The sequence below is a fragment of the Rhipicephalus sanguineus genome, chromosome 6 (genome assembly GCF_013339695.2).
Source record: "Rhipicephalus sanguineus isolate Rsan-2018 chromosome 6, BIME_Rsan_1.4, whole genome shotgun sequence".
Classification (NCBI taxonomy): Eukaryota; Metazoa; Arthropoda; class Arachnida; order Ixodida; family Ixodidae; genus Rhipicephalus; species Rhipicephalus sanguineus.
Genome location: NC_051181.1, coordinates 111,281,826 through 111,306,032, shown reverse-complemented (window position 1 = coordinate 111,306,032; position 24,207 = coordinate 111,281,826). Strand labels below are relative to the sequence as shown.

Here is a 24,207-nt window from a genome sequence, read left to right as displayed (position 1 = left end):
TACGCGCACAGGCATACGCGCACAGGCACGCGCGCACGCACGCGCGCGCACACAAGTACACGCACACGGGCACGCAAGCACACACGCATAGACACACTCACGCACGCATGCACTCCCGCACACGCGCGCTCGCCGATAAATCATGAAGAGTATTGAAGTATTACAGTAAATAGCATTTCGTTGGCCAGCTTATTTTGCACAGAATATATGGCAGAATTCGATCGCTCATATATCGTATCGCATGTAGGCCCGGATTAAAATCACGTATAGTTTATTTTACGTGAGAGTTTCCAACTTCTTGCCGTTTTGATAGCATGAACTTCTTCCACACAGGAACTTCTGTCTCATGGATCATAATGAGAGACATTGATAACTCTAGGGGCAATTTAGCGGTTAACAGCTGGCTCTTCATGTGTTTACCATATACGCCAGCAGTTGTCTTGTATTCGTCGCTATTTTGGTGACCGACAACGTAAATATTGCAAGCAAGCACAAGAATTAAAAAGCCTTCTTGCATATTTAGAGGAACAGAGTCATGTATTTATCTAGGAGGAATGTCTTATGAATATTCAAGGCGGCATAAACTTTAGCACTCTTGCGATTGATCTGGCGCCTAATGTAAATATTTATTTAGGAGCCTAGCTGAAATAAAAGCATGGAATCAGTTTACTCGGATAAAGTATTCATTCGGAACGCTACATTAATTACAACCTGGGTGATAGATTCATTGTTAGAAAAGAGAGTGAGAATCTAAATTTACACGCTTTTAAAATAACTTCTGAAACCTTACTGCATCTACGTCAGTATTACATCATGGATTTCAATGCTTCCTCGTACTTCAAACCATTCTGACTGAGAATTTTTAAAACATTTCCTATAGTCCCAGTTTGTCGGCTCTTTCTGAATTGAAGTAGTCAAGTATTTCTTTTTTTGCTCATTAAAAATGAGACGCCGTCAAAATTTATGACGTCACGTTCCACCGGTGCGAGAATTTCAATGTGGTGTTGTCACGCGTCCTTTATTTATTTATTTATTTATTTATTTATTTATTTATTTATTTATTTATTTATTTATTTATTTATTTATTTGTTTGTTTGTTTGTTTGTTTATTTATTTATTCCTCCTTTTCTCTGACTTAATAAGCCTCTGTCATCTCGCACCAAGAGTGACCTCACGTTTTCAACTTCTCCACGCAGCTAATCTGATTGGCTGTTTGGCTTAGTCATAATAAACGGCAAGTCGGCTGAATTTAATTTCAAATTGAAGCTGCTACGAGCGCTCGAATACTAGTTAGACGTCGAAGAATTGGACACGGTCCACATAAAACTGACGTCTTCTTATCAGGATGAGTTAGAGTAACATTAGAGGACCATCAATGTGAATGAAAAGCGCTCAAGACATGCTCAAGAAAATACGCGACCTGGTGGCAGTGAGTAGGGCAGTATAATCATATCAGTACACGGAGAAAAGAGACAGTGAGAGCACCGTTTCTAGAATCCGAATGATACCCGACACGGGAGTTGAGAATTTTTTAGGCGTAATGAATAGGACAGTCTTTTGATTTTAGCCCGCCTGGTCAGGGAAGTGAGCGTTTCTAAATTTAAAGCTTTAAGTATAACTCTGGGAAGCGAATCGCTGCTTTCAATTAGGATTGCTTGACGATAAAGGCGAGACGAAAGTGAATTTTATACATAACGCACCTGCATTGCTATTTTTCTTCAACAAAAAAAGAACAAAAGAAATGTTATGAATACATTTCGGAGCCAGAAGGATACCAAAGCGCGCTGCACATTACTATAGGTCAAGAAGCAAAAATCAGCATTGAAACCGTCCTTATGCCTCTTCGTTCACGTCGAAGTAACGTTGCCATAATTTTAGGAGAGCAGTATGCCAACGCACCCAACTACTCCTATATTTTTTACTGAAATAAAAATCGGGAGAGATAGTTTTATGGAAAGTGACTATGTTAGCCTCACTATATTCAGGTCTTCCTACGTCGGATAAGAGGTGTCGAAAATAGCATTTGGCGAAAAGGCACTCATGATGAGAATCATCTACAATTAGATCGTACGGATGAACTAGTATGTTTAACTTTAGTGCGAACGACTTTGCCGAATATCGAACGAAAGTGATCGGACGGAACATGATTCAAAACGTAGTACACGAAGCAGCGCGCATAGAGCAACCACTTCCCCGACCACGAGCATGCCCTCACATACAAAATTTTGTAGGAAAAGCTCAAAGGGTCCTTCGTGCATTCGCCTAAGTCAATTCAAAAGTGCAAGCCGTTTTCGACACCTTGTTCTTGGTAACTTATTTTATTCATCAGCTCCCCCCCCCCCCCCCCCCCCCCCCCCCACACACACACTTGGAGCTTTATGCACCTCCCGTCACATTGTCGTCGCATTTCATATGACTGATATGACTCATCTCGTAATGTCGTATGACACCATCCGCATTTTGGTACCACACGTGCTGTCGCCGACGGTCATTTTTGTCATGGCATACAAGGCTTTCGATTGAACCACAGCTTAGCGCATCCTTTCTCGTTTATACGGTCGCCCTGTCATTGTTCTGAGCGTAATAGCCAACTAACTTTCCTGGAGCAGGAAACACCCACTTTCTTATATTTCATTTATGATGAGCTTCAGTTGTACCATCTTATAGCTATTGCCGCAGCACATGCTACGCGTGATTCATAAATGGCGGTCCCTCTATTTCTATTCCTTAAAGGCGCGTTCTCGACTACGAGCTCGGAATGGCAATGCGATGTAGGTCGGGGATGAACAAAAAAAAAAGAAAGAAATCGTAGACGGCAAGTCTGGGTCCTATGCTTTGTTTATTCGCTTCCATATGGCAATCCTTGTCTCGCAATGAAGAGAGATAGCAACAACGAAGTCATAAAAGTACACTACGATGCAGGCTAAACAAAGACGACAGCCTGCGGGACTAAGCTTGCGGAGAGAATAATAAAGATGCTGCTGGGAGAGACTGTACTATCGGCGGCTCCTGGGGAATATACATCAGGACTGCAACGAGGCGACTCGGTATCTTTGTTTCCTATCTCCTCCGTTTCCGGATACGTGACCTGGCTTCCCGTTGAAGGGGCATCCGTCAGCTCACCCCTCTCTTTGCGCGTAAGCCACGTCTCGGCCCTGGTACCCCACTGTACTACGCGGAGGGCCCGGGAAATTCCCGAAATGAAGAGGGAATGGTCGGGCAATTGATGGGCGTGCTCGAGACGATAACCCTGCGGCACTCCACTTGGCTACTGCCTTGTCGTGTTTCTTTTCTTTCTTCACGCCTCGGTGGCGCAGTTTTGTCGCGGTAACGTGTTCGCTGTCAGTGTTTTTTGCCAAGGCATCCTGTAGCCTTGAACAGGAATAATTACCGATCTTCCGCGGCTGCCGAAAGAGTGGTGTAAGGACAATCGTTAGCTGTTCAACACGCGTCATTAGAAGTAACGGTATAGTTGTAAAGTTAATGTACATTATATTTAGCCGGAAGGTGTATTAATAATAATTGTTGGGGTTTTACGTGCCACAACCAAGATATGGTTATGAGAGACGCCGTAGTGGTGAGCTCCGGAAATTTCGATCGCCTGGGGTTCTTTAACGTGCACCTAAATCTTACATACAGTCCTCTAGCATTTTGCCTCCATCGGAAATGTGGCCGCCGCGGCCGGGATTTGATCCCGCGAACAATCAGGTCAGCAGTCTAGCCTAATAACCACTAGGAAACCTATTAGGAAGTTTGGAAGGTCCATTAGGGAGGTTGGAAACATGTGGCTAGAACGAGAAAACATTGATATTTTTTGTAGAAGTTCATTTCAGAAAAACAAATTCAGGAATCTGGACACGAACACAAGAGGAGTTTAAACAGACAACGTGAAAGCCGCTGGTCAAGTTAGTAATGGCGCAACAATGGCAGAAATTGGGGTAAGTGCGACACATATCTTTAAAGCATTTTATGTGATAATCGGCTTCCCACCTTCATTTGTTTCAATGTTTGGACGCCAGTTATTTGTCCAACACGCACGTACTTACTTTAGTGTATGTCACTCGTATATTGGCTAGCGCGCTATGCGTGGCAAAGTGAATCATCGCTGATCAGCTGGAATAATTCGAGACAGGAACAAACGTTATTTTAGCCTTAAAAAAACGCTGCCTAATTCACACAACACTTTGAAAATAACAACAAATATAGAGGCCCTCCACAGAAAAAAAGAATCTGCTTTCTCTTCAGCAAAAAATGGGGAACCTGGTGCACGAAATGGAAGCACACAGGAACCGCTCAATCTGGAGCTAAAAGAAAATGGTAGGAGTGATCACGTAGCAATCGATCAAGAAATACTTTGGAGGCTCTTACATGAAAAATAGCGTATCTACACACGTATAACGTGTTCACTTCTCACCTGCGATTAGTCATCGTTCTAAATAAAAGCACGTCAGATGCCAAGGGAGAAAGAACAACCGTCTAAAGAGTGTAAGAGCCCAAGAAATTGAAGGCACATATATAAAACGAAACGTAAGATCCTGCCGTATGAGATATAGCGGACGTTCTTCAAAAAGGATCTCGAGAACGTGCCGTGCCTGCGCCTGCCGTGACTCGGGTATCGGCTTGCGCACTCGCCGTACTGCTGACTTTGCTGCCACATGCCGTGAGTGAACTCTTGCGAAAAGAATTGCACGCTATAATACCGCTGAGTCCAGCAAGAAGCAGAATGCGCGAGAGGAAGAACGATAAAGCGAAACACGCTTCTTCAGACTTCACTGCCAGTTCGCGTTTTTCTTATCTCTAGGTGTTCCTGACTGCAAGCGAGTGCGAGTGCGCTCTCCTTACACCAGAACCTATCCCACTGCCACCTGGCGATCGTGTACCTTCCTCACTCAACGGATTCTTTATATAGGGCTGAAGAAACCCTACTTCTATTTTTTTTCAACTATGCATTGTATTCTATACCGTCATGTATCAGCGATTTCTTGCGAAAGCTCTGCGCCGCTCCCACCGTGTCGTGGCTCCGACAGGCATGCCGAAAGTGTTTCCTATCTCCGACAGGCGGAGCTCCGCTCGAGAAGCCGCGCACCTTCCCTATGCCTCCCGTTTAGCCTGCATCCCGTCGTTATCGGTGCAGAACCTGATATGCACGGCTGCGGCGGGCCAGCTGCACGGCTGATGCGCGTCGCTCTAGAGAAGCCTGAGTGGATAGGTGCTGTATACGCTGGGTCAGGTATACACATATTCAAGGAGTGCTCACGCGCTTGTACTACAGAAAGAGTACATATAAGTATTTTGCGCCGTAACATCGTTTCCTGAATGAGAACGCGCGTTTATCGCACGAGCAGCAGCAGATTTTAGCTTGAAACGTGTTGGAGAAAAGTGGAGCAATGTTTGTGGAAATGTTGAACGAACGATCGACCGTACAGTCTTTTTTTTTTTGTGTCAGAAAAGAAGACAACAGAGCTTGCAACGTTTAGACAACCGCAAAGAAAAGAGAGCAACATGGTGGCGGTGTATGTCAGGATAAAGAAGGCATAGGCTGCGCACAGGAGAGGGGTGAGGGCGGTCGAGCCTACCCCTACCCAACCCCTCCCCCTCTATTATTACCTTGTCTTTGCACTGTGTTCTCATCGCAGGGGCCTCAGTGGGAAGAGGTCGGGAAGAGGGGGGGGGCGCAGCGGCGAACCCCCCCCCCCCCAACTCGCCATGGAGATCCTTGCGCGCGCATATGAAAGATGGGCGTGGACAACAGTGTCCCGTCTTTACCTGTCGCCGTCCGTGTGTTTCTTTGCGCTACTCTTCTGATTTATGCACTACCAACTAGCCCATCAGCCTGTCCTTTTGAACAACAGCCTCCTTATTCCCGCGATTTTGCGGTAAATGAGCGAAAGGGAGGTATTTATCCCTGTGTCACGTCTGACAAATATAAGACACTTGTACCATCGATTCCAACAGCATTTAGGTATAACTTTGGCTATTCACATTCGCTCACATTTATGGTTTGTCAATATAAAAATCTGCAGCGGTTGTAAAAGGTTTGTTGTAAGATTATCAGTCTGACCTCACGTTTTGAAACAGACGGAATCAAGTACGAAGAAATTCGTTAAGCATTTGAAAGCCTCGAATGAAAGCGACAAAGCACTCACCTCAACGAGCATCTTGCGTAGTCTGTTGTTGAGCGTGGTCGATCTGGCCGGTTGAACGTCTCTCGGGCTGCGCTGGTTTACGCCACGGTCAGCCGAATTCCTTTGCAGAGCGTCGCCGAGCCCTGCAGGCGTAAGAATATAGTGCACCGTGAACAAAAATGAAAGCACCGTGGTTGGGAAACGAAGCATGGAATAGAAACGTTAAAAGGACATGGCGCTGGCGAGTTGGTACTCCATTACTACGAAAAACTGCGCAAACTTAACAGGGACAGGGAAGACACACGCACAAGCGCATAATATATAACAGGAAAAACCATGCACAAGCGTGGTTTTTGCTGTTATATATTTGTGTTTCCTTCAATCTGCGCCTGTGCGTGTGTCTTCCCTGTCCCTGTTTAATTTGCGCAGTTTTTCGTAGTAATAGAAACGTATTGATTAGTAGACAATCAGAACAAACCGCGAAAGATACAAAGTAGAATTTATTACAGAAAACGCAGGTACTTGTACCTGTGGTAAAAGTTCCTTAACCTGCTACATGTCTCTGAAGGAGGGGACAGATTAAGAAATATGAGAAACGAGAATCAGCACAATAAAATGCAAGTATATTTTTCATGTTTGCATTCGAAGGGCCCGCTCGCAGCCTCGAACGCACGCTTGCAATAATGAAGAATTATGAGAGCCTCAACAGCTTACTTCGTTGATGTTGCGTCCGGTAGAAGACTGACAACACGTTTTTTTCATTCCACCGCTTGCTCATAGTCGGCGCCAACGAAGAAGTCAATTCCTACTGTTCACGTTCATATTGAGGCAGGCAGTAAGAGTGCGTGTTCCGCTGTCTCCAATAGCAGCCCGGTGATAAAATCGCAGTTTCGAAGTAAAAAAGAAAGGCTTGTTCTATTGAAGATGGCGCGATGATGACGTAACACTTCAAGAACACCCACTTTTCTTCATTATCATCATCAACAACCACTTCGTCATCGTCACAACTTCATTAGTAACATGATGATGGTTATCTCTTTCACTTCGTCCTAGTCTGCATCGTCCTCATCTTCTCTTTCTCGGAGTACTGAAGTCGAAATGCGTGCGTTCCTTCTTCATCGTCATCCTCCTCCTCATCATCATCATCGACAACTTCATCTTCTGAGAACTAGAGTGCGCATGTGCGTCTACGTGACAATTAAAACATTCGCACTTCTAAAGTGACCGCTGTCCTATGCAGGGCAAAGTTAAGCGTGTGTACACCACGTTTGCGGAGCGAAAATTCCATGTTCGCGGATACGGTTAATTTTAGTACTGGTCTGGCCTAATTAACCGTATACTCGCCTGCGCATAAGAGGTTTTGCGCCGGCTACAAGAGCACCAGCGAGTAGGGAAGCGGAGAAATCAACGGCTTTCACTGCGCGTTGATGGGGCGCTTGTAATTGGGGCACGCGGCGTGGTATGGTCCTGTTTGCACCCGGGGAGGCTTGTTTGCCAGCCTCGTTACCGCAGCTCGTTGCCCCTCCGGAGTGGACAACGGCAACCAGGATTTGTTTGAAGAAGGGTGTTTTTTCTTTTAATCACACCTTCGTTAGTTGTCCGTTCCACTGCCATCACTGCTTGTTCTTTTCTAGTACAAGTTTTATTAAACTATATCTCTCTTGCTCGCTCGCTCGCTCTTTGACATCTATGCACGAAATCCTACCCACTGCGGTGGTCTAGTAGTTATGGTCCTCGACTGCTGACCCCGAAGGTCGCGGGATCGAATCCCGAGCGCGGCGGCCGCATTTCGATGGAAGCGAAATGCTAGATCATATCACGGTTTTGGTGCGTAAACCCCGAACAATAATTTGCACAAAATCCTCATGGTCTGGCCGCTTGGCCAGAGAATGCAGTAAGCCGAATGTGCTAGCAGTATTAGCCTGGCTGAATGCCTGTATCACGAATGATCAGCAGTAATAATAATACCTGTAATTTTACGTGCCGAAACCCCGATATGGTTATGAGACACGTCTTAGCGGAGGCAACCGGAAATTTCAACCATTTTGTGTTCATTAACGTGCACCAACATTGTACAGCACACGGGCCTCTAGCATTTCTCTTGCATCGAAATGCGACCGCCTCGACCGGTATCGAACCCGTGACCTTTGGGTCAACAGCCCAGCACCGTAACCACTAGCTACCATCGAGGCGGACGTGCTGATCAACAGTAAAGCGAGCCATTGTGAACCGCGACTTGTAAAGCAAGAAATGCCGAGTAATTGCCGAAAGATCTGCATTTGGGTGGCTTCAGTACTAACAATTAACGCCATTTATATAGGGACAACTTTCATCCCTCAAGTTTCAGAGCAAATAATATTGCCCGTCTCGGGAAAGAAAATTAAGCGCAATTGTGCTGCTTAAATATAGCGAATAAAGGTAGAATCAGACGCTGCAACAACACCAAAAATTTATACACACCAATAGAAATTAAGAACAAGGAGGGAAAACAGCGCGAATTTTTGGACGAACACAAAAGGAAGACAGACGACGACAGGCGCTGCCTGTCGTCGTCTGTCTCCCTTTTGGGATCGTCCAAAAATTCGCGCTGTTTTCCCTCCTTGCACAATGAACCAACTTGCCCAAGCCTTAACCCTAGCAAGAAATAAAGAAACAGGTCAATCTTCTGTTTCTCTCTGCAGACGAATCGGAGAAGAACAAAATATTCAGCTTCCAAGTCAGACGCGACTGTCTCAGTCTCGCCGATGCCGCAGCTTCGTAAGTAACGCATAAGGCACGTCTGCACTCCCCATTCAACCCTCCGTGCTTCGTGTCTCACAGGTACACACCGCGACAATTGCCATCCGTATGGGCCGTGCACATTTTCCCGGAGCATTCTTTTTCATCAGTCGTGACACTCAATCTCGCGAGTGTGTACACCACCGCGGGAGAGAGGTACGCAGAGAATGCCCTTTGACGACGAAGGGTGTCGCGAAGTCATACGAGGCGCATAATAAACATAATCAAAGACGTCCCGCGGCGCTGGAGTCGCGAGAAGAGACGCGCGGGTCGCCGAAAGTACCGTTCATAACTCGGATTCAGTGCGCCGCGCGACATTTAGTATTGCCTTTCGGGCCCGGAGGGATCGCATAACCTTTAGCGCAGCTGACGCCTCGCCCCGGGGCGTGCTGCGAATTCAATGGCGTCCTCTCCATATATACGCCGAAGGCCATGAGGTGCTCTCTCCTTTAATCTATCTATCTATCTATCTATCTATCTATCTATCTATCTATCTATCTATCTATCTATCTATCTATCTATCTATCTATCTATCTATCTATCTATCTATCTATCTATCTATCTATCTATCTATCTATCTATCTATCTATCTATCTATCTATCTACCTACCTATCTATCTATCTATCTATCTATCTACCTACCTACCTACCTACCTACCTACCTACCTACCTACCTACCTACCTACCTATCTATCTATCTATCTATCTATCTATCTATCTATCTATCTATCTATCTATCTATCTATCTATCTATCTATCTATCTATCTATCTATCTATCTATCTATCTATCTATCTATCTATCTATCTATCTATCTATCGTTCTTGTCTGCCTATTGCTTTTTCCTCATTCCCTCTTCCTATATCTCCCTTCCTAAAAAAAAAAGGGTTGCTAACTGCAATATAGCTCCACTTCTTTACAGCGACATTTCGTGTAAGCGGACTCCCAGTAATGCCATTTTATAAAGCGTTCCATTTCACCACTGTATTGTCGCGTTGACTCGCGATATATTTCAGCATTTCTTTTGTGCAAAAAATATAACTAAAAGAAAGGAAAGCAAAGGAGCAACCGGCGCCATCTCTGGGTGCCAAAAATCTCCTTATTTATTCGCGTAAGATACCGATAACGCACAAACAACACAACTTTCAGCTGTAGCCGCCGCGGCTCCGTTCGTTCCATATTTTTTTTTTTGCTCGCGGCTAGCTATATATACAGTCTCGCGTACTGCGAGACAGCCGTGCGCTTGGCCATTCTTCTCGGCCGTGCCGTCGGAAGTCGTAAATCTGTAGGACGCACGGCCAGCGAGTACCGGACAGGCCACGCGTTTACCGTTGCCTTCCTGCGGCGCGCAGCCTGTCTATGGTGCCGCTTGAACCACTCTGGCACCAGCACCCTCTCCTCCTGCGTCCACACATCTCTCCACCAGCGGCCACCGCTACTTTTCGTATATAACTGCACCCGTGAGAGGTGCGTACACACCGCGCCGCTTTGCTAACGTTCCAACTTCCCTGTACCTGCTCGATTTATCCCTCTCAGTCTTTCTTCGTATAGCATTATATGCCAGCATGCTTTAGAACTTTGCGCTCTTTGTTTCCCAACAGTAAAGCTTCTTTCTTCCCTTTACCTGACTATAATTTTAATTTTCCTTTTCCTCCTTCGCGCTCATCTGCAATGTGCTTCTGGTGGGAGATGCTTCGTAATGGATTCCCACTTCGTGGTGTCCGCCGCTTTGGTCGACCAGGCACCACTGGGTTTTGCCGTTGCGAAGCGCTTGTGAAGTGACATAAGGGTTTTTTTTTTGTTTTTTAATGCGCGCACTAATGCGTGCGCCGGAGAGAGCATATCAGCACGATTTGGAATTACGCCATTGAGACAAAGAAACTGGGTGTAGTTAGCGAGGGAATGTCGGAAAGAAAGAAAGAAAGAAAGAAAGAAAGAAAGAAAGAAAGAAAGAAAGAAAGAAAGAAAGAAAGAAAGAAAGAAAGAAAGAAAGAAAGAAAGAAAGAAAGAAAGAAAGAAAGAAAGAAAGAAAGAAAGAAAGAAAGAAAGAAAGAAGCTTGAAATGAGGCCATCTCTTTTCCTTCCTAAGTTGGTCATTAGCTTAAGTTTTGTTTCTGGCAATACTTTTCCTGTTTGAAGAATGGACTCAATAAGAAGGACCGCTTCATTTCTAGAAATGTTTGCGAGAAGCGCTCTTAAAAAAACATTCGAAGCAGGCATTGTCCTAGTATAATCAGGTCCTGAAAATGTTTTTTTTTTTGTCACCTCTTGGTGCCGCTTTTATTTCTCGAAAAAGAAAAATACCTTTCTCTGTTTCAGTACTATCTTATGATGCCGCATTCCGGCAAGAAAGGCGTTCTGAAGAAAATGCTTGCGGGCTACTTTCAGGCATAGCACGCACTAATTCGTAATGTCTTATCGGACGCTTTCATTTCGAGCTTTGACGATTGAGCGTTAAGAATGCAAGTACATCAACGCCAAATATGATGAGCATGCGAAAGCAATCCGGTGAACGAAACTGCGAATATTATCACGCGTACAGAAGAAACGCGTTCCTTCGATACCTTAACGGCAAAACTTCACTTAATGCGTCCAGAAAGTGGCAGTAATCTCGCTGCAGCTAAATGAATAACAAAAAGTGATGCAACACGCTGGGAATTCCGCATTAAAGAGCATTAAAGAGTAAAACGAAAAAAAAAAAGCCAGTTTCGCCGCAATACCGACGCAGTGAACGCGATAGAAACAAATTGGAACGTTATACGAAGTAATGCTAGCAGCTAACTCTTTTGGACCCGATTTCGCGTAACTCTATAAAACGCTTATGTAAGAGAATACGGCCGCTCCATGGAGCGAAGATGTTTTCGTGCTGTCTCACCTCTCACTGTGAAGTAAGCGATGAGAGCGCAGCACGTACAGGGCCATAGAAGTCCACTACTGATGTCCTTCAAGAGATAGCGCGCGCACCGGCACTCACGACCGCGCCCTTTTGATCAAAGTTCGCAGTTTCTACTCGAGCGACTTGAGAAGTGTTTTGTATTAGGCAATATGTTCGGTATGTTACAGTTTGCTACAGAAGAAATACACCCTGCAGTCACAGCTAGAACTGTCTGTAAAACGCCATGAATATACTTGCGCGAAACTTCGTGATGACCACGAAGCAGCAGCAGCGACAACAAGAATAAAGGTGTGAAGAAGAGAAGAACGACGCGCAGTACCGGCACGCACTTGCCGTCCATCCCCTGTAAATAAACCACTACTTAACCTCATTTACGGGTCCCGTTACAATAGAATTTGCATTATTAGTCTTGACAGCGGCCGGTGCGCAGTAATGATCAACTAGTGGGAGATTCGGAGCGCAATTTGTAACTTCAAAAAAAAAAAAAAGTCTAGAAACCATTCCTCTTTGTGGAGGTGACCAACGGGCTCGCTCCCGTCTCTGCTCTCGTCGTAGTTCTTCATAAGCGCGATGCTTTTCGGACGTTCTCTGAATGCACGGCCGCCCTTTACTTGACATATACGAGCGACCGTGTCAACGCGGCGTCTCGACTCTACTGACGCGACGAAAGACGCACTGAATAGTTTTTGTCGCTTTTATGCATTACTTCCACTACTCTCTAGAGGCCACCAGGGAATTCACCAGCTTAATTGACAAATACATATTTGAAGCATTAAAGTGATAAAACAACTACTGTCAGTGGTAGAAGGAAGAACGTTAAAGTTAGTTCTCGCACTGCTCCCTAGAGGACACTAGAGGTTTTTTTTTTTTTTTTTTTTTTGCATACGGACAACGATACGAAGAAATCAAGCGCCTCTGAAAAGCTTCGCTCAAGCAAGTACACCACTGGAAAAGAAGTGCTTGTCACGGATTTTCAGCTTATACCTACACGAAATACACCCCCCCCCCCACCCCCCGAAAAAATTAAAAAGAGAAACGTTCCAGACAAGCAAACAGCATAGTGTTTTTAACTAAGCTTCAGCTCGCTACGGCTGTACACAGTATTGCCTTCATCTCAGGCTGATATATCTGCGTTCCCTCACAGTCCCTTAAAAAAACTACGAAGGAAGCGTGTTGAAAAGAACGTGCTGACGCGCGTTCCCAGGTCAAAGCTACTCCCTTAGACGTAGGCACCTTAACACGCGTTACATAATCTGATGTGTTTATGTAGGATAGATGCGTACAAACCATACTTATAACTCGAAAGGGAAGCTGCCGCCGGGGCTAGTGAAACATGTGCGGCGGCGCTCAAACCTACTCCACCCTCCTTACGTTTCCAGCGCCCTCTGAGCGTGAAAGCAACTACTCATTCGGTTTTGGTGTAGCGCAAACGGGGCCCCCGAGGCAAGAGACGAACATTTCGGCGGCTCGAGTTACATATATCGCCGTACCTGGAGAAATACCGTAGAACACGGAGGCGTAGCAACACGCTAAAACCGGGAAACAGAAAAAAGAAACGAGAACGCGGGGCGTCGCGCCACGCGAGCGCCGCGCGGTTAATTAGGTTTATGAAGGAGCGCGAAAACGACGGGTCTCGCGGCGCGCCGTCATGCTAATGCCAGCGCTCGTTTGCGTTTACGCTCGCTGCGAACATCGCCGCGGCTGTTTTCCTTGCGGCCTCGGAGCCGAGCCAGCCCCGGCGTTGAGGAGGCACGGGCTCTGTTTGATTAGGAAGAACGAGCTAATTTGCGCCTGTGTGCCCGCGCGCGCGTCCAGGTCTACGCGCGCGCTGGCGACAAGGCGTTTGTAACGCGTGAAAAGCGGACGCGCGGTTCTCGCGCTCGGGCGCTTCGCCAGCCTATCGGCGGACTCGGCGCGAGAGGTAAAAGTTCCTGAGCACAAATTGGCTAGCGTAGTACCACTACGCTCATCATTTATACGTATACCTGCCTGCCTGTACGTATACATGTGTGAGTACCTGTTCCAATTAGCGAGTAATGAGTGAGTGAGTGAGTGAGTGAGTGAGTGAGTGAGTGAGTGAGTGAGTGAGTGAGTGAGTGAGTGAGTGAGTGAGTGAGTGAGTGAGTGAGTGAGTGAGTGAGTGAGTGAGTGAGTGAGTGAGTGAGTGAGTGAGTGAGTGAGTGAGTGAGTGAGTGAGTGAGTGAGTGAGTGAGTGAGTGAGTGAGTGAGTGAGTGAGTGAGTGAGTGAGTGAGTGAGTGAGTGAGTGAGTTAATCAATGAACACTGTTGTGAGCGAGTGAGCAACTCAATGCGTAAGCGGATGAATGAGTAAGGAAATAAATGGATTAGCGAGCGAATGAATGAGTAAGTCGGGGTGTGGGAGCTTGCGTTTTTGTCATAAAGCTTATTACAGCCTGACTCTTGCTTCGTGTCCTGTTCTCAATCTGACTGACGCAGAAATGCCCAAGAAAGAGCAGTAGTGCACTTGATAACGTGTTCGAAAGGCTTCGAATGACCAGGCAGCAGGTGTGAGATCAGCAAAAATGAATACACGAATACATACTTTAAAGAAATTTGAGGCAAGAATTAAAACACGGCTATAAAAAAATTCTTGTGCTACCTGTTTGAAAACTAGGCACGATCAACCCTTTCACGTATGCCACTGCATGATTCTCCGAAAATGGATGAAGCGCAGCTTCATAACATCATTAAAACACTCACGTTCTTCTATGTCCACATACGTCAGGTATCCTAAAGCAGGAAAGCTTCTATATGATGTACCACATCCACTGTTGGCGTTACGCATCAAACACACAGAGCTACTGCTCCTAAAGCCTTTCATCGGCTTAACGGTAGCTACCACACATTGCATGTCCTTGAACATTTGGGTGAGTGTACCAAAATACTAACGCCCGACCGCTTTTCTTTGTTATTTGACTTAAGCATGGCAACGTACTCCGCGACAGGAGTTGTGAGTAAGTATCCGAGTGATACCGGATACTTAATCCGGTATCATGCGACACCTACGCCAAACAAAGCTTCGCACATAGGCCAGCGTCGTTCACGCAACAGAGAGGCCTTAAAGGAGAGAATCATTTCAAAGCCACGCTAAACAAAGCAGAGTAGGCTTGCCGCATCGTTTCGTCATCGCTTAGCGAGTCTGCAGTAAAGCTTAATTGCCTGTGGTAATATAATTCTAACATCCGCCAAGGCAGCTCGAAAAAAAAACTTACGACGAAGTGACGTATAAGCAAGGCGTGTTTTCACGAATCGTCTTAGCCTGAACGCTACATTAGGTTCATCTGCCTTTTTTCGGTTCTACACGAGCCATCTAGCAAGGTCCTGAGACATGCCTTAGAGAGGAGCCTCCGCAATTCCAAGTTTCGCTCGTATAACCCCGGATTCGTCCGCGACTATCTGTCACTGCTTCGTTCGATTTACCAGCCGCTGTCACGGCCCCTAACTTCGCGCCTAAACTGTCCTTCGGTTGGAGCTTCCGAAAAGAACCGCAAGATCCAATTCAGACAGTAAGTTAAAGAAAAACGATGAAAAGACATTTCGGCAAGGAGCCACATTTCATGAAAGCGCCATGTAGAAAAACGCCAAGCTGTCGCGCCGGTTGCAGCCATTGTGCGCGGAGACAGGACGCAGGTAACTTATTTTCCGCCTGGTCTAAGACTAGCGGGAAATGCCAAAAAAAAAAATAGAAACCGAAAAAAGAAGCTTAAGGTGTCTGTAGAATTAAATGAAAAAGAGAGGTGCAAGCCACCGATAGACATGGGTTTAGCAGTGTCCTCGTTTACTTTGAAAACATTTTACTTTCCTTCGTGTTAGCCGAGGAAAAGAAATAGCCTCGTATTTGTAACTGTTGGTGGCTTGTTCCAACTCGGGTTCTGTGGCGGCGAGAATTCTGGATAGGCGGGCTGTTTTGTAACGAGAGTAATGGAGGACGCTGTGAGTGTCACCGAGAAGGCCGTAAATTGTGAAAGCTGTCAAACTGGGATCGATAACCGATTGCGGGAACGCGCGCGGTGTGTTGTTCGCGAAAACCAGGGACAAGTGGCGCTTTACTTTCCTCTTAGTTACAGTGTTTCTCCCGCTTTCCTTTTTCCTTTTCTTCTCTCTTATTTGTTTAACGTAACGTCTCTCCTTATTGCACTTCTTTTTATGATTTTGTTGTTGGAACGCTTTTATCGTGTCCAGAACGGTGAAAGGGTTTGTTGTGGGCAGATGACGCGCACTTTTTTTTATTATTTGCGACATAGACTTGCCCTTAAGGCATAATATTTGTTTGTATATTTGTATTAAATGTGCGCCCTTAGGCCGGTGTTGTGTATGAAGTGAAGTGTATGAAGTGTCTTGTGGAATGTGTTGTCATGTATCCATCGGTCAAAACTGTTTGTGTCACTGTAGCAAAGGCCAGTTTGAAGGAGATGACGGGAGCGTTCCGACTGTAACCCTTGGCATGTCCATATAAGGTGGTATGCATCTGCTTGCATCACCGGAACAGAAACAGTTGGTACAGAGGACGCACACTATCTTTCACACTATCTTTCCTGTTGACTGCCTGGGTGTTGCTTGCCTGGCTGTTTCCGATGCACGCCTCCAAGGAATTACGGGTGCCCAAAACAAATGGCGCATAGAAAGCCAGGTTGCTTCTTTCAACCCCCTATGATGCCTCACTATTAAGGGACTGGTTGCGTTAAAAAAATTCATTACCGTCTTCTCCAACATGGATGGAAATCTAACAGAGCAACAGAGAGTGGAACAAAAGAAGTGTCTTGCCTAGCTAGAACAACTCCGACGCGCCGCGAAACGGAACTTCGCAGTATGTAGATTACAAGCGAGTGGGCTCGGCTTCCTACCATTCATTTTTGAGATGCGAAGCAGCTTATGGCCGAGTTCAATCCGGTGGTGTGCGTCCGGACCACCCTTACTGCGCATGCGCAGACCCTCTCAACACACCTCCTCTCCCCTCCCCCTCTCTGCTCCCCCCTCTCGCGCGCCTGTCGACCGCGTTCTCCGCTCGCCCTGTGAGAATTTACGGCCAGGCTAAAGGGACGACACGAGGCGCGTAGCGTTCCTCTTTGCGTTCCACGACGCCAGCTCCTAAACAAAATTACACCATCTCTCGCTCAAGCGAACCACCTCGCCGCTGCTTCGCATCTACACGTGGTTTTTCCCGTTTACATTATTCTCTTGGCTTTGCCCTCGCTCATTTGTTGCCAGAACTTGACATCAGTATATTAAACTCCACAGCGCACGACTTTACACATTCCGTGTCACTCATTTCCACACCCCGCTTACTGAGTATTGGACGTTAAACTTTAGCATGTTCGCCCAGTGCTCTTTCAACGCCAGCAGTACTTAGCCGGTTCGCATGTCAAACTCTCGACAATAAACAGCCTCGACAGTGATGGGTTTTAAACTCTTCAAGGCAGACTCTGCAAAGGTTCTCGCGCACTAGGCGGCAACCTCGGTTTTCCGATCCCCAACCTTTGCCGTTCTCCTCTACCTCTTTGCTTCTCCACTGCTCTTTTCTCGAATCTGAGACAGGAAATCTTGAAAGCGTTCCTTTGTAACGCAATTACGGTCCCCGTCTGGAGCCGAGAACTCCCGGAGGCTCATTCATTAGGGAGAAAGGAAGGGAAAAAAATCTTTAGCCTCGGCGGGCAATTCGCTACCTGCGCCGTTAGAGATCCGACCCTCCCCCCCCCCCCCAACATCCAGTTCCGGCGACTGCGGGCCTCGGGAAAACAGGTAAAAAGAGGGCGCGCGAAACGGAGCTGAAGTGGTGACGTTTTTACATACCAGCCACATACCTGGTGCGTTGTCCTAGGATTTTCGTTGTCGTTTGTCGTTGTAGTTTTTCTTATTATTCTTCTTGTTTTATGTTACCGTCGCTGCTTTTTTTTTCGAACATATTTTCTATTTACACGACATCCCATGACTGCACATTGTATGTTGTGAAGTCTTAATAGTAATATTAGTAAATTCTGGGATTCTACGCGTCAGAACGACTATACAGTCATGAGGCACGCCGTATAGTGGACGATTCCGAATTAATTTCGACCACCTGGGGTTCATTAACGTGCACCTAAATCTATGTACATGGGTGTTTTTTTTTTTTGCATTTAGACCCCATCGAAACGTTGATGCCGTGGCTGGGCATCGAAACCGCACACTCTCGGAGTATGCGCAACGCCAGAAAATTTGACACAGACGTTCCAGCATGAATATTTCTCAATAGCCCAGTGGTTGCCGTGTGCGAGCCCCGACTTAGCATAGGATAGTTTTGAGAAGTAATGTATCCAAATCACTCGCCGCACGCAAAACCCAGCGTTCTATTTAGACCCCTTGCGTTATTTCGGGCTCTACATCATTTCTATCATACGCAAGGTGTTTCACGCACCTTTAAAGCTCGACTGTATCTAAAGCTTTGTAGCCGCCAGTGCGTGAGTTCGGTAGCGAGTGGAGGGTATCGACGAAGTCTTCTTTTAAAGCGAATATCTCTCTGATTTTGTTGCCCATTTTCGTGAGTGTTATTCGACGCTCGTTGGAACCCTTTACCGACCACACAAAGGGCGCTCACTCTAACCCAAACAAAAGTCACGGGGCGGCTGCGTCACCGGACGCCGATGCGGAGGCTCCTAAACATAGCCTGTGGGGTTTCCTATAGGTACGATCTAGCTCTCAGTAACGCGTGCTGTCGTGATAAATTGTTTAGGCATTATTTAAATATTGTGGCGGAGTTCATGAGCAGGACAACCCCCCTCTCGTGCCTGTAACGGCTACGGGAAGGCACTACGGCGGCAGAAGAGGGTAGATGCAGTCGCCTTCCAGACCTGGTGCTCTGACTACCAGAGAAATATGGCAGATCGGCTTACATCATATAACCACGTCTATTATCGCTGCATTTCCATGCGGATTAGCAGCTCTGTTCGGCAAGAAGCACGCATATGATCAACGAATGCTAATTAACTCTAACCGATATACGCTTTCGAGCACGTTTCCTTTTTTCTTTTTTCTGAAGCGAATAACTTTCTGAAAACTCTCGGTTGTTCGCTGTCGATCAGCGTCTATTGTTTTTGCCTAATTTTTTACTTCGCCATGTGGTAACGAGAGATTAGTGGGGGGGGGGGGGGGTGAGGAGGTGACATGGCGACGCTGACTCGGCAACAACAACACGAGACGGAGATGTACGCGTGATTACAACGACATATCACAAACAGAAGAAGGATATAGTAAAGCTCAGTTTCGGTGTAGCTACTTCCTCCCCCCCCCCTACCTCCGAGGATAAAGAAAGCAGCGCCTCCAGTCTTTACTACTGTTGAGGCGGGGCAAAAAAGACGAGTATTGTCCTGAATAAATTCCATGGTGCAGCAAAAGAGTTTTGAAGAATACGGATCAAAACTAAGGGCCCTCGGATACACACTCCTTAAAACGCAAAAATATTATCAATTAATAAAAACAGAAATTGTTTCCTTTTTTTACTTCAATATTACGAACTTACACAATAAAATTTACACTACTACGCTTGCCTTCATGTAATGTTCCCTTCGCTGTAGTGTCTAAGTGAAATTATTTGTAATACAAATTGGTGCGCAGACTTTTTTATTTTTCCTGACATTCACGTTCTTTACGTAAGTGAATGTCAGAAAATAACGTAGCGTAATGCGTAACGTGAAAGCGAATACTGCCGTAGATTCTTATCGAATATATGACGTCGTTACTTAATAAAGCAATGAAAATGAAGACTCCGTCTTGTGAACGCCATTTATCGGACACTACCATGGCGTGGGCGAGACCACCTTCCACTATAAGAAATCAAAATTTCATCTGCTGTTGCGTTGCTCCGAGTTGCGCGACTACACTTATCCTTAAAAGCTTCCTAGCAGTTCCAATTGAGACATCAGCTGAGACCGTGCGCCGAAGGGCAATATTTCTCAGTCGTTAGGGAATATCAATTCGCGGGTGTGGCTGGAAAGCGAAGTTGTTTAGTATGCACCATTTAACTTCGGCGATCCCTCGGCGCGTCTCGGTTATTATCGAGCGCTAAAGAAGCAAAAATACAAAAAATCCTTACGCCGTGTCGTGCCGTTTTGTGAGCACCTCCACTCCTACGGCTGCTACGCCAGCGTATACGCACGCTCAGACTGCAGATCGCGCGCTTGCGATCCCCATGGGGAGCAACCGCCGCGGGACTTCGGGAAACGTGGTTCCCCCGGAAGGTGAGCTGCAGCGCTGACTACCCCCCTCCCTCCGACTCCACTTAGCTCGTTTAAGTTCAGCTCACTGCGCGTCATCCATCACTGTCCAATGTTTGCCAAGTTCAACTAGTGTCCCTCTCATTGCCGCTTCTTCCTGCATCAGCATCCTCCTTTTTTTTTTCCTGCTTGCTTAGACGCTTTCCACCAGTTTCCCACGTTCTGTGCTGTGTATACGCTCCCCCGGGGGATAGCGTGGGAAAGAAGGGAAAAGGAGAGTGAGGAGATACCGTACGTTTTTGATAAGGATAGCTAGAAAAGAAGTGCTTACGGGACATCTTTACGGAGTGCTTTCAATATAATTAGCGCGTTTTAGATGCGGGCGTTTCACGGAGCCGGTCATAATGAGGAGGCGGGGCCCTTTCTTATTTAAATGTGACTGTGATGGATGTCGCTCAAAACGGGCAGAGACGGGCTCTGTTTGGAGTTTCACGGAAAACACCGGGCGTGCGAGCGCTGAATAATGCACGACGACGAGGTAGCCGTAAAGGGAGACGTATATAGACTGTCGCGGAATAAAACATGACGTCAGAGGGGTCGGACAGTGGTTCTGAACAAAGTTCCGCCAGAGTGCGCGTCACTCTGTAAAAATGGACTGCACGGAGAAATGAAGTTTGGGAGATTACACGAGGAACAGTTTGGGAAAACGTGAAACAGAAATTGAGTCCCTCGGTTCCCTCTTTCTTCTCGTTCATTACATCGCGAGCGTCTCAACTCCGGCAGGTTCGAAGCCTTCAGGTCATATAGCTTACGAAGGTTTATCGGACGGTCGCCTTCACCCGAGAAGTTCACGTATACTACAGGACGGCCGGGTTTATGAGTAGAAAGGGGACGTGCGCTGAAAATAGGGTTAGCTAAAACCAAACAACCTCCGAATGACTGTGCCAGAACTACAACCGGTCGTCTCCACGCAGCACGTGCCAAAGACGGGTCTTGTCAAAATCAACTCCCCGTCACTGCCGTTGCACCATCCCAACGTCGGGAACGCACGGCGTGGGAGCGAGCGATACCGCATCGTGGTTCCGCAAGACGTCGCGCTCTCTAGTGCTCGCTCGGCCACTTAATGAACTCTCGCGGCCGCAGATGCCCCGAGGTATACCCGAGGCCGGGAATGGACGCGCGGCTATTCCACCGTCGCTGCGCGTGGACGCTGTCACGGCTCATTTATCGGGCTCATTCGCTACGATGCCGCCACGAGCTCGTGTGAGTGACAAATTTAATAACTCCGCGCACGCGGTCCCCGAACACTCCAGAGAGGCGAGACCATATCGCGTGGAGACACCATCACGGTCAGTATACGGTGATTAAAGGGCCGCCCTGGATTTAATTAACGCTCCCCGGCTAGCCAGCCTGCCCAAAGGCTTGACGATAGTCCTGGCCGATGGGTCCGCAGCACCGATGCAAGTTTAGGGATTTCCTTAACTGCGTATACACAGACGCGTGTGCTGGTTGATAAGCGTTACATGCGTCGATGGGCTTCTTATCCATTGAGGGCATATTCGTGGAGTGCTTGATAGGTTATGAAACTTCGTCGTTCTCAGTTATCGAAGTTCGCCTTCGGGTGTTTTATGTCCATAAGCTTCAAGATAGGATTATGAATTGTTCCCCTTAAGGTCCTTTGCACAGGCGTTACCTCCTAATGATAAACAGTTTATTACACCTACCGTCGCACTCTGGTAGCTGGCACGCGAGTTCTGGTAAGTTCTGAACGAACTATAAACATATACCAAGGGTCAGAAATATGGCTTTAGCTACTGGAAAATGATGTCATTGGATTATAACAGCTCAAGTCAGCTGTCGCGGCCGTTAAAAGTATACCCCGAAAAGTTAACGAACTTTCGACTGAACGAGAACATTCGTGACAAACCGTTTGAGCTTGAGAAAAGAAAGTGCGTTTTTGGCAACTTCTTCGCACGCCATGAAGAGAAAGAATTATGCGTTGTAGTGCACGAATTATTATGATAGCTCCAAGCTTACCAGTGAAGCTTTTAAGGTAGCGCGTAGAGCTTTCTGAGAGGTAGGAACATTCCAGAAATCGTCTGAGCATCCCTCTTGCAGCAACACACGGCGTCCCCGTAGGGTCGTCCAGTTACGTTGTAAAATGATAACAAGGGGACGCAATCAAGGTCACGTGACATAACCTGTTGTCACTGACATCTTAAACGTTCGCTCATCTGCGTCCAGTCCTTTAGACTCGGGAGAGTTCATTCTTTCAAATCGCTTTCCCCAAGAAAGTGCAGAAAGAGTGACTTTCGCAAATCCGAAGTGGTTTTGCGCACTTATAACTCACCCATCTTATCGCATTCTTCCCACGGGGTTCTGGAGTGCAGATTTCGTTCATACAAGACAATCAGCGAACGGCCAATCTTGTCAGAAAAATCCTACGGAACAGGCAGCTGAAGTTCATTGATGCGCCAATAAGTCTAAATACACGAGTGTTACTACATTCCGGCGCCACTGAAACGCGGCTGCTGATTTTTCTATCGAAATAACCTTCTCTTTCTTGCCCGCTTTTTTTCTGAGGTGAGAATCGGAAGCTTGCCAGGTAGTGTTTGCTTCTTTATGAAATGTTCCCTATTTTGTGTGCTACGCCATTTATGTACTTTATAGTGCTGTATTTCGTGTGACTATTCTTGAGTTTTTCTGTATTGTATTGATGACTAGCTATACTTCTGAAAATTACTCACTGAATGCATATCATGGGCTTTAATTTCTCTTATAATTCCTCATCATTATCGTTGAAATAGTTTCATAGTTATTAACGTGGCAATCCTATTTTTCTATGTTCTTGTGTTAAACTGGGTGCATCTTCTGTTGTTTTGTTGATGCTTCTGAAGTGGGGCCATGGAACCCGTCAAGCCTTGCTGGCCTTTAAGGTGAAAGCTGTGGTGAGATCACAACAGCCGTTTTTGCGCCGTTGTTGTACGCCGCCGCCGCCGGTGTCCGTAACCGCTATGGCGCGACATAAGAAAAGATATCCAGGATGGAAAGGGGTTCGAACCTGAGCCCAGTATTCTGCCACAGAACCATGCCGATGCTTGAAACTCCGTTGCAAAAAGACCCTACACAGGCTTCATGTCGGGAAGGAACCACATTAACATATGTAATACAGCGTGGTAGAAGAGCAAAATAACAACCAGGCGTCACACAACGCGAATTCTGTAACCAGGCGTCACACAGTGCGAATTGAGCAACTAGTGGGTCGTTGAATGCTTCGAACCCATTACAAAGGGATCAGCCGTAATTTTTCATCATCAGCCGCCACATCAACAAAGTGTACATAATGCTTTACAGATGTGTAGCGTGGGTACTTCGCTTCTCCGCAAAATGACGAATAGTGGCGTAGTCGGTGCTTCCAAACTTCACAAAAATTATGATTTATGGCGTAATGGGTACCTTGCACGTGTACTTGTATTAGTAGCCCCAAGAGAGCTTACAACGGGCTCTAGAAATGCCGCTCTTCCAGCTTTCACTGTGACTGTGCTGTGCTTTCCGCGCAGGCCTGGCGTTTTCTGTCCATGGTCCTCAACATCAATTGCACGTTGAAATAAACTTTGATTGATTTGATAAACACATAAGGGACCCTTGTCACCATGTCACTTATGAAAAAAAATCTTAGGCACAGACGCTTACCGGCGTATGTGAGCGCGTGTTGACGCTTACGTGTGGTTACCACATCTGAAAGAGCGAAGAATCTGTGTATAATTGCTCACTCACCCGACGCGGTGTCCTGCGGGTTGGGCTGCAGGTGCAGGCTAGTGAGCCGGTAGCTCATGTACACAGAAAGCATGGTGAATGAACACAGTAGTAGCAGCAAGTCCCGCACGGACAGGCAGCGCCAGCACCAGCGGGTATGTTGCACCGCCGAACAGGGATGCTGCTGCACGCCCTGCGACCATGAGGAAGGAAAGCAAGTCATTCATTCATTCATTCATTCATTCATTCATTCATTCATTCATTCATTCATTCATTCATTCATTCATTCGTGTTCGAAGAGTACACAGCTGCTTTAACACTAGATAGATGTAGGTGCACGTCAACACTGAAGGAAGGTGCAAGCCAGTGAATGCAAAAAACAAATTCACGTATAATTTGGAGTGACTATACCGCGTTTCAAGAAATGCGTCCAAAATCCCCCAAAA

At 46.5% G+C, this 24,207-nt stretch overlaps 1 protein-coding gene across 1 annotated transcript in view; it reads right to left on the bottom strand.

Moving 5' to 3' along the window:
- LOC119396173 (cadherin-like and PC-esterase domain-containing protein 1) overlaps positions 1–24,207 on the bottom strand; it is a 131,255-nt gene that overhangs the window by 82,224 nt on the left and 24,824 nt on the right. The window contains exons 2-3 of the mRNA XM_037663263.2: positions 23,783–23,954; positions 6,147–6,268 (exon numbers count right to left, since the gene is read on the bottom strand). Coding sequence (XP_037519191.2) covers positions 6,147–6,268; positions 23,783–23,954 — 294 coding nt within the window. The remainder of the gene's footprint in view (positions 1–6,146; positions 6,269–23,782; positions 23,955–24,207) is intronic.